Source organism: Micropterus dolomieu, linkage group LG07 (assembly GCF_021292245.1).
Source record: "Micropterus dolomieu isolate WLL.071019.BEF.003 ecotype Adirondacks linkage group LG07, ASM2129224v1, whole genome shotgun sequence".
NCBI classification, from domain to species: domain Eukaryota; kingdom Metazoa; phylum Chordata; class Actinopteri; order Centrarchiformes; family Centrarchidae; genus Micropterus; species Micropterus dolomieu.
Genome location: NC_060156.1, coordinates 21,514,483 through 21,526,027, shown reverse-complemented (window position 1 = coordinate 21,526,027; position 11,545 = coordinate 21,514,483). Strand labels below are relative to the sequence as shown.

Here is an 11,545-nt window from a genome sequence, read left to right as displayed (position 1 = left end):
AAAAACACCAGCCAGTGTGGATAGGGGGCCAAAACAGAGGTAAAAAGACACATTTAAATATATTTGGCTTAGTGTGCGGACGTCTCAGTTTGTCTGACTGTGTGTCCTCTCTACTCTTGGCCTCAAGGTGAGCGCTGTCAAGTCTGTCACACTCCTGCTGTGCCTTCCAGCTGTGCTAACGTTAGCCTGCCTTTCATTCACATACAGCACAGAGTTTCAGATTCAGACACCTGCTGAGCCGCAGCACACATTGATGGGAGGTGAACATATTCATGCTATGGCAGTTTTATGGGTATTTTTAAATATTGTTACCTCAGACTTCCTGTTCTAATTTTACAGACACCAAGTTCTTTAGTTCTTTTAGGCATTTGTTTTCTGTAAGTTGTAAATGAAATATTATGGCGTATTCTCATATACCCTGAGTTACAAGAGTACCAACCACTACAACAGCCGTGCAATATGTACATTTTTGTAAAACGTAATATGTTCAGTTTTTGTTCACACTGTGTCAGAGATTCTATCGTCATTATTGTGTCATATTGCTAACCATCCCCTCGACATAAGCTCCAGTTTGTTCAGATTAGCTATGTGATTAGATTTGACCGCTTTGTTCGACGCAGCGAAAAGTCATCTTAGCTGGCCTTTGAAAATAATGGGTTTCAGAGTGTAGTGGTGCCGTTGTCATGTTGTGTCTGAAAGGGCCTTAATTCAGTGGAAGCAGAGTTGTGCTGTGCTGCCTCCAAATCAAAATAGAGACATTCTTAATAATAATAATGATGATGATGTTTAGGAGTATGTTTTTTTAAGTCGACAATATGTACAGCTGCACATGAATTGAGTCTACCTATCTACTGCCTGGATTCTTTACTTTTAGTCGCTATTTTCCCTTGTTGATCTGGGTGTTTGTGGATGCAGGAGTGATTCTTGTGACAGAGAGCAGATTTGTTTACTTCTTTTTAAAATATCTGTTTTAATGGAACCACAGTGTGAAATAATATATATTTATCAAGATGAAGTGATGACCTCTTCATGAGATACAACTAATGAGAAGTGTGAGGCTGAGAGATTGCCAAAGTCTCTCTTTCACTCGCTCTCTCTCACTCTCTCTCTTTCTCTCACACACACGCACACACTTGCGCACTCACACAGACACCACGGCTGGACCAGACAGAAGGAGGTGTGAGTCTGCATGTCTGTAGGGAACAATGGAGGTGTCAAAAAATGGAGCACATTATTATCACCTTTTCTTCCACTACATAGGATCTGAAAGGCATTCAGCCTGCAGTGCACACAGAGCCACACACACAGATCAGTAATAAGACTGTCTGCACAGTCTGCTCAGTAACATAGCATAGTTCAGGAGGTTCTGAAGCGCCCGTAAGGAGAGGATGAATGAAACGGGCTGGAACGGCAGGGAATTGGCTCAGTGATTTAAACGCTTGCCGGATAAAAAGAGAAAAAATCAAATAAATAAATGGGTCACTTCAGTCAGTGCTGATAGCCAATTTCTCATTCCCTCTCTGAAAAGCCTAACAGTTTCAGTGGGATCATCGGAGCGAGGTTATTCTGGGAGCAAGACGGCTGAGAGAAGTCTCCCAGTGTGCAAAGTGGAGCTGAAGATACAGATCTGAGCTAATTCAGAGTCTGTTTCATCTCAATCTGTTTCAAATCAACAGATCTGGTCACAAACAAAAGGTGGATGAAGTAAGTTGGATCATTTTTGCAATGGAGGAGCTGGATCCTGCATGGGAAAGAAGGGAGGATCCACTGGAAGCCTTGTCAATCATCCAGCACTCCAGGGATGGAGGAGATGGAGGAGTAGGGAGTTCATTTCTAAGTGACAGCCACCTGTCATAACTTTAGATGACGCAGCCACAGCACTCTCCATCCCAGTATCCCGCAGGCGGAGGGGAGGGGAAGGGAGATGTTTGTGTTAACGTCAGAGAACATGTGACCTGAGCTTTGAATGACAACATTTAGTTTCTCATCGTGTGGCTGAAGATGTTGAAGTGATGGATGCAGGGTTTAGTGGAGCAGCCGTGATTAAAGACGAGGTGGGGTCACTCTTTTGTTTGTCTTTTTGTGAGCTGATTATTCATCATTCCTGCAGAGCCGTGTTTCCCAGTCTGATTTGGGTCTTTGATCCGAGCTGTTTCTGTAATGCACAGTTCAGTCTCTTTTGTTTTATTTTAGGCCTGCTGGCCTACATTACATTCATGTCTGCTGTGTAGTTATGTCTGGAATTTGTGTCATTAACCTCACTGCTTATGTTTTTTAAGTTGACATTTTGAAACTAGATATTTTAACGTGTTGATGTCATTCATTCCATAGTGTTTTCTTATTTACAGTATTTTGAGGAACCAGCTGTTTATTTAAATGGTGTTTTTCAGCTGCTGCTGTTTCATTTATTCCTTTTTTTCCTCTTTGCACCAGATTTGTTTAGTTTTATTTATGTATTAGCAGCAATGAGTATATTTCTTTATTTAATGATAATTTCATTCTTTATTTTTCTTTCATTTTAAAAAATGTAATTTATCATTTCTTTGACAAGGACAAAGCCCAAAACACATATTGCACCAGGTGTATTTTTATTATATTCTGTTCTCTAATTTAATGTATTTTTTGTTTCCTTTATTGTTTATTTAAAAGGTGCAGTTGCACTAGATATACCTTAAAACTGATTTTCCTCTGTGGTCCACCACCTGTATTTCTTTCCTCTCTTAGCCATAACTGTTACTGAAACATGATCATTATATTCACTATAAAGAAAAACTGTTGTTAATAGAAATCTTGTTGCTTGGAAATATAACATAGAATAACTGACCGCAGGCTGTTTTCAACACACACACACACACACACACACACACACACACACACACACACACACACACACACACACACACACACACACACACACACACACACACACACACACACACACAGAGAGAGACACTATATGCAAGCTCTTGGCATGGTGCATGTAATCTGCTACTCTCTCATGACAGAGAAACACTAATTATGTAATTGACTCATCTAATTCAATCTCCGAAAAGAGGACACGGTTTGTTTTACAGTATCAGGATACATCTGCTATTCAAGCCTCAAGTCTCTGTTGCTCTGTGGGTCTCTCTCCTTAGCAGAGTGAAAAGCAGCATCACTTGGCAGAGGGATCATCTCCACAGTGGTAGTTTTGTTATGTTTAGAAAAACCAGCTCATTGATTGATTTGCTTTTTCTTCTCTTTCTCTGTCTTTACTTGTTGCTCAGGGCCACGTCTGTCTGGCTCAGTGGAAACTCCAGACAGATCGCTGTTCTGAGACGAGAAAGTCGGGCACTTTGGGAGCTGAGCCAGTGATCTGTAGGAGGAGAGAAGATTGATTAAAATGGGGTAAGTTTAGAAGATCAGACAGCACACTGCCAGCAGCTGCAGGAACTGCTGGCTGCAACAGGAGGATTTGTTTCCAGACCTGATCTCTGCAACATGGCTTGCTCATAGGTAACCTCTGCCCTGTCAGAGAGGAGGGCAGATGTGCCGATAGCAAAATAAACACTGACTCACATATAACAGTATGTATGATGTGATGAACACATACAGAATTATACAATAACAGTAGAGCCTTATGGCAGAATGACCTGCCACAATATATAGAAATTCAACCAAAACCATATTTCTGTTTTGTTATAAAAATAACTTTTATTGTAAGGTTATGCCTAAGCAAGTCAGATCTCAGCAGTGTTGGGCAAGCTACTTGGAAAATGTAGTGAGCTAAGCTACTAGCTACTCTACATTAAATTAAGCTTCACTACACAGAAGCTAACCCCCAGTGAAATGTAGCAAGCTAAACTACAGCAACGTGGCAAAAGTAGCTTAGTTACATCAAAGCTACTTTTAATTTTTTAAATATAATTTTGTGTGTGTGTATGTGTGTATATATATATATGGAAAATGTAGCATGTGTGGAAGCTACCGCACTACTCTGCCAACAAAAGAGCTTAGTTACTGAAAAGCTATTTGATTCAGAAAATAGCGACGCTACCACCAAGCTACTGAGAAATGTAGTTAAACTAACGGCGCTACTGCCCAACACCGGATCTCAGCAACGATTGGCTGAAGTGGCTTCAGTCCCAATTCGGTTCTCTTTCTCCACTCATATGGCTGTAAAGTGGACAACATTTGACCACTGACCTTTTAAGGCTTGTCATCCCTTAAAGTGAATACAAATCGCTAAGCAGTTGCACTGTAGCTCTCTAAACACACTTTAAGCTGTTTATTTGGGAGTTTTACGCTTTCAACTTTTTATGATATACAGTCTATGCATAAAACTCATGGAACACTGTCTACATGACCTCACCTCACTTTTTCACATGAAAAAGACAAACATTTGAGACAAGTCAGAAGAAAACTATACTCGTGTTTCGTTTTTTGACTTCTATCTTTTGATGCCTCAGATTTATCTGGGGACCTGTGGGCCAAGGTTGGGAACAATTGTCCTCTACTCAGGACAACCTATTGTCCGAAGATGTTGCTTAACAAGTGCAAAATTAAATCATGTTGGCCCGTAAAGTAAGGGTGTATTCACACCTGTCTTGTTTGCTTCGATGTGTTCTCGGTCCGGTTCCAAACAAGCTCTTAGACGGTTTGTTTAAGGTGTGAATGTGGCCCGACCTCGATGCGACCCAATTGCAGAAAGCACTGTGCCTTTTTTGGGGTTAACAGGCTCTCGTAGTCAATGCAGATTGTGTCTTTAATTACACTGATAACTACCTCATATTACAGACAAATCTGGAAACAAATGCACTGTTTGCCTTTTTTTATGTAATTATGGGTAATGGAATGGCCTGGTGTGAAAGCAAACTGCACCAAACAAGAAAATCAACATTGTATTTGGTCCAAAACCAGAGCAAGTGAACTAGCGGACTTTCCTGGTCTGAATGTGCCCTAAGTCTTGATTAGTTTTGTAAAATATTCATGCTCATCCATTTCTGTATTGTGGTGGTGAAAAAACTGCATCGTCTCACCAACAAAAATATCTGAAATACTGCAGATGTTTTTTTTGTTTTTTTTTAAAACACTCCGGAAACCAGCCAATCCCATGTATTTCAGAATTTTATAGTGAATTACATTGAATGATCCAGTACAATACAAAAATAATGCATTAGCAAGTCATTTAATATTACAGTCAGCCTTCAAGACATATTGTATTCCGCAGCACTAGAATCAACATTGATTTGTACTAGTAGATGAAATAATCGGCTTTTGTTATTCTTGTTTAGCCAAAATACAAAACATAGCCAAAACAAAATTACACCAATGCATTACGTGATTGTTCATCTCTTTCCAAAACCATGGCCATTAATCTGCTGCTATATCAGCCTCCACTCTTCTGGTTTCAGGCTTTGCACCAGATTGTGGTTGCAAGGATTTGCTCCTGTTTAGTCATAAGAGCATTAGTGAGGTCGAACACTGATGTTGGGAGCTTCCAGTTAGTGTTCCAGTTCTTCCCAAAGGTGCTGGATGGGGTTTAAGCCAGGGGTCTGTGCATGCCAGTCAAGTTCTTCCACATCAAACTGGTAAAACCATTTCTTTATGGATCCAGCTTTGTGCATGGGGCATTGCCATGTTGAAACAGGAAATATGTGAAATATGACATTAGGATGAATACAAAATATATACAAATATAATACAAAAGATAGTATGCCGTAGTGCAAAGTCTTAAGCATGGCTAAACCATGAAAAAACAGTCCGGACCAAGTACACAAAACAGAGGTACCCATACACTTTTGGTCACATAATTTAAAATGTAAGGACTCCATAATGCACCATCTTAGAGGTTTGAATCCGATCACATAAATTATTTATTTCCTCATTTTAATGCTGTCCTCTTCACGCACTCTGCCATCATATCTGAAGAAACCTGCCCCTGTGCATGCTGGGACATTGTGGCTGATTTACTGTCCTGCTGTTAGGGATGAGTTATTTCTCAGTTAGCTCCAGTGACAGAGGGAGCAGAGAAAGTGCAGACCTCCAGAGAGCCTTTATACTGGCAGTAATTCAACCAGAGAAAGGCAGAGAGAGGGAGAGAGGCAGAGGCATGCTGAGCAGCATGTTGCCTGCTATTCAGACACACACGCTCCTGTTAATTAAACCCAAATTCCACATATCAGCACTTTCCCTCCAATCAAAACTATACATACACACACATATATTGTGTCTGCCAAACAGGATAATAGGAAAAGGAATGTAGAGGTCAAGTGTGCAGTCAGTTTCCTATGCAGTAACTCAGGGAAACCTTAAGGTGGTCTTCAAGATGAAAAAACTGATCATAGAAATGAAAACATTCTTTAGGCACTCTTAGGCAGAGCAAAGGAAAAAAGCGTATTAAAAGCCATTATTTAGTCAGGCATAATATTTTATGTGTACTGTGTGATACTGTGCACACATTGTTTTGAACGCACAGCGTCATAAGCACAGATGTAATACAGCCTCACAGAGCTGCAAGCATGGCTGAAGACTCATAGTCAGGGTATATGTTTGCATAAATATGATGATGAACACTGATTTTTTTCAGGTATTTAATTCACTAGATTAAACAAAAACTGACACTTCTATTTGTTTTTTGTACTTCTAAATAGTTTCTCAGAGGATTTTCTTGAAAATGATGTAACAACATATATCAATATACTGTAGAATAAGAAAGTAAGTAAAGTAAATAATTATAAAAGTCATACAAATCGTAACTCCATCAATAGGTATAATTAAAGACTAAGCCTGGCGTTATTCTACATTCTACATGAAGAAAAACCAACAGAGCGTTAGTCTGTTTGTAAGGACCATGTATGTGGGATTGAGTTAAAATAAACTAGAGTGTGTGTGTTCATGGTAATGAAGCATCATCATGCACAGACAGTACTTGTTAGTCACTTAGTTCATTGTTGGGTTTAGTCATTTCATGTGATTTGTTGACAATGGCAAAAATCTAAACTATCTTCAGCCTGTTCATTGAAAATGAGAAAACCCTGTGTTTCAGTGAATTCCGTGAACAGCCACCAAATGAGATGTGAGGGAAACCGCCAGTGCTTGTTATGTTGGAGGTAACAGATTAACTCTGATCACAGCCTTGCTTACCTCCAACCGTGTGAGGAATCGAGATTTCTCTATTTGGCCTACTGATGATGTGGAGAAGCATGGTGGCCTGTTCGTGCTTTGGCATTAGGCAGTGTTGGAGTCTAAAGATGATTTGGGTTTTATTATTCACCTAATGCATGAGCCCTCTAAGTCCCTGTTTCATAATCATAGTCATAATCACAGCCCGTAACCCTGCGCTGCTGACCGTGATGTAGACAGAATATGAGATACAGATGACAGGCGTTGGGGTTGGGCGGTCGACATGCTATTTGTACTCATTACAGAGAGAGAGAGAAAGAGCTGCAGTATACCCAGAACCGTCTTGCCAGCTCTCTCTCGGCTCCTGGCTAATCTACAACTGCTGTCTGATTAATCAGAAGGAAAGAGCAGAGCCGGCCGCCAGCGGACAGACGAGCAGTTATCTTCATTACTGTCCCCTCAGTTTACTGCTTTTTCTTAGCGTCACACTCATTTCCTCTCTCTGTCTCATCTTTGTCTCTTTTACTAGGGCTTTCTTCTTTTTTTCTCCCTCCTCCACTGTCTGTCTCTCTGTATCTGTCTCTCTATCACATGTTTTAATAGCCTGACAAGCAAGGCAATAATCCCTGTATTATTATTCTTGCTGCAGAGAAAGAAAAAAGAAAAAGCCCAAGGGGGTACACAGGGAGACATTTATATCAAATGAATGTGATTATTCTGGGTGAAGGAACCACGCTTCAGAGCTGTGGTTATTCAATGTTCCAATATGGGTGTGTGGACTGTGCTTTCGTCCCCATGGCTGAAGACCACTGACAGATTGGTCACATGGCCAGAGCAAGGTGGTATTGAAATCACTATCACAATATTACCAGTATATGGCAAATGTACACAAAGTTACATATAAAATAATTTGATGTTTAATGCAGTGAACATCATGCCAGTGTTATTTGGTATGAAGTCATTTTGTCAATTTTGAATCACTATTTGCTTGCAACCATTCGTTTAGAAACGGATACCAATAACATGATATGATTATATCATCACAATATGATCCCATCAAAAGTCATTTTGGATCATTTCCCAGCTTTAGTTAGCAGAATTACTATTTTTGCTTAGTTTCCATTACTCCAGTCTCTCAGATATTCAGATTCAGGATCAGATAATCCAACCCTAGGTGATGTATGTAATGTTATACAAGTTAAGGTTTTTGGACTTGTGTGACATCATCAATGATGTTTGCATGTAAACTATATTACCATGCCACAGTAATGTAATATTGACTGCAAATAGATGAAGAGTTGATACTGGTGACGGATTTCAGAGCTCAAGCCAAGCAAGTTTTAACGGCCTGCTATTAATTTTCATACAATACAGACATGAATGTACAATATTGACTGGACATTGGAAATACGTAGTACAAAAGTTAATATTTTATTGTGATATTGATGCTGCCGTAATTACAGTTACAGTTTTCTCTACACTGATACTAAAAGAACAAAAAAAAGAACAGGACCACAAACACAGAATAAAAGGATGCAAGACAGACTCAGTTATTGTCTACGTATATTGTCCTCTTTATGTATCTGATCTTATCGTCATACATTCTTTCTTCGTCCCTGCAGGCTGCAAGTCTTTGTACCTGCTGACTGTGCGTCTGAGGGCTGCTCTCTCAGCCCACAGCCATGCCAGACATAAAGCCTCCACCACTATGTGACTACCCCTCCACCTCCTCAACGGGCTCTCCTGCTGGCTGCGCCTCTCCCCTCGGCCTCATCATAGACATGGAGCCCTGCATCGCCAACCTCCCCCTGGCCCCCGACCCCTTGTCCTCCTTCCCCCAACACAGATCCAGCGTCCCTCACTACCCAGGCTTCCAGGGGCCTCACTACCCACTCATGGCCAGGTGCAACAGCAGCACCTTGCTAACTAACTTGGGGCTAAGGTACTGTTCCAGCAGGCATGGGCCTCTGGGGGCGACGCCAGGTCAGGGGCTCGCTCCGGACTCCTGCATCCACACAGGAAGCTACGTCAGCAGGCCTTACAGGAGTATGGAGAACCTCAACTGGAACGCTGTAGCAGATTCTGGCCTGTGCGCATTCAGTGCTGCCCCCTACAGGAGCGTGGATAGTGAGTTTATTTTACGCTATACTTCGACTAGCCACTGGTGCAGAGGGCCTCCAGATGGATCTGTGGTGGGGGCCCATGGACAGGTACCCAACCCAGAAAGCCTGGCAATTTACCCTCGACATGGACAGTCCAGGAAGGACCTACCACTCTTCCCTCAGTTGCTGTTTCCAGGTGGCGTCGACGAATGTGATGCAAGGAAAGGCTTGAGGGAGAAACTCCGCCTCCAGAGTGCAAGGTCATCAGTTGAGCCTCTGAAGCCCCTTCCATTGCGGCCTCAGGTGAACCTGGGTGCTGTACCCATCGAACGGGAGGGTGTGCATCATGTGAATTCAACAGGTGCTGGGTCCAGGCTGCTGTGCACAATGCGCATCACCAGCCCAGAGGAGATCAAACAGGAGGTCCTGAGGCGCTTACAGCTCCGGCGGCAGAACAGCAGCCCCAACCTGGCTCTCCACAGCTCCCCATCCAGCCCAGAAGTGGTTAAGACATCCTACACAACAGACAACATTGCAGGTAACAGGAGTAGATCAGATTCTGCATCTGAACGCTGCAGAGCTCCAGTAGGACGCCTACATATCCCCACATTTGAGGAGTTTAAGAGAATGAGACAGAAAGAGGGAGGACAGAGAGTGTCCACAGCAGGTTCTGTGGTATCTGGAAAACCTGAGGCTGACTTGCCACAAGAACCAGCAACGTCAGACAGTAAGATGCCAACTTCTGATCGGACTGTCCCTCAGTCAAGCTCCAGTGGAGGAAACAGAGAGCAGCAAGACTCTGAGGAGGTGGAAGGAGAAATAAGCAAAAGTGAAAGGACAGGCAACAGTGGTGAAGCCCCGCAGACTGTCACCTCCTCAGAGAAACCTCCAGGTAACAATGTGAGCAGTAACTGCACTGTAGCTCCCAATTCCTTGGCCAGCTCATTCTCTCCCATCCGCATGGGCCCGTCTCCACGTTTACCCCTGCAGCCCCTGGCCAGCACAGCCCAGGAGAAAGCCTCCGCTGCAGGGCAGGATGATGGGAGCAGCAGGCGTAGGAGGAGCAGTCTGGAACCAACTGGGTCAGTTCCCTTCCCGCCTAGCAGGGAGAACGGGGAACGGCCCTCTAGCTGCTGCCCAGCACTCCTACTGGAGGGGACAGACCTGTCCAGCTACGGAGCCAAAATCTACAAGATGAAGGATGGCCTCATCGGCTCTGCACTGGACCTCATTAAGAAGAGGTTAGTTTGGGAGCGGGGCATGAGGAGAGGAATGAGTGGGGTGTATGTGTGTTTAATATTGTCAGAAGTATTCAGATCCTTACATGAAAATACTACAATGTTAAAATAGTCCATCCGATGTAAAAAGAGCTGCATTCAAACTTTTATGTAAGTAATTTTGTTGAGCATACTTTTGGACTTGAGAAGTAAAGGCACTCATTATATCATATTTATATAATAGAAGCACCATTCAGTGGCAAAGTCTGTAGACTTGAGACTTGACATGGACTTGATCTAAAAGAAGAAAACAGCTCTGACCCATAGACACATAAGATGTGTGTGAGTGCTGCTCAAGCACTCTACTTAAGTACACATTTTTTCATTTTTTTTATGATGTATTTTATGACTTAAACTTTCCAAACTGTACATACAGTAGAAAAAATTTGCTCAAGCTACAATTTTAAAAGTTAATGCATCAGTGGTAACAGACACTCCAGATGTTTAACAGCTAAGCTAGCCAGCTGCCACTGTGGTAAATTAATGGCTTGAGTTTATTGTTACGTGATGAACACTAAAATATTAACTTGAAGCAAGTGACTCTTGGTGGTGGGTTGCAGTGGGCTTGCAGAAGTGGGCTCTGGTCATTAAGTTTGATTTGTAGTGCAGTCTTGCAGTTCATGGATTTTCTTTGTTGAGTTGTAAAAACTGATGTGACTCCTGCCATCCAAACATACCAACTAAGTGACCAACCAACACTGGATTTTTGAGGCCAAGATCGTTATCGATAGTACTGTAGAGTATTTTAAAATCCAGTAAAGATTTATCAGCTTATTTTCTCTTTTTTCTTATAAAAACATAACATGAACACACACTTTCACACAAGGATCCCTTAAATTTTGTTATTATAACCAACATGTATACATATGAGTGGGACATTTACATGTACAGTGCTGTCTGGTGGACAACCTCTGTCATAACAACACTATTTCTAAATGACTTGAAATATACCTTTGATATTTCTGTGCTGTTATTTCTTGTTAGTTGTCAGCTGACATATACTATTTACACTGTAGCATTGCTGCTCTTACTTGTGCAAAGAATCTGACTACTTCTTGCACC

The 11,545-nt window shown here is 41.9% G+C and overlaps 1 protein-coding gene across 2 annotated transcripts in view; it reads left to right on the top strand.

Moving 5' to 3' along the window:
- The window catches only part of si:dkey-91i10.2 (uncharacterized protein LOC555224 homolog), a 30,208-nt gene that overhangs the window by 661 nt on the left and 18,002 nt on the right, over positions 1-11,545 (top strand). The window contains exons 1-2 of one of the 2 annotated variants that reach the window (XM_046053569.1): positions 3,271-3,387; positions 8,727-10,447. In XM_046053569.1, coding sequence (XP_045909525.1) covers positions 8,787-10,447 — 1,661 coding nt within the window. In that variant the 5' untranslated portion in view covers positions 3,271-3,387; positions 8,727-8,786. Of the gene's footprint in view, positions 1-3,270; positions 3,388-8,726; positions 10,448-11,545 lie in introns of those variants that run through there. The other variant, XM_046053570.1, reaches the window with a different exon arrangement.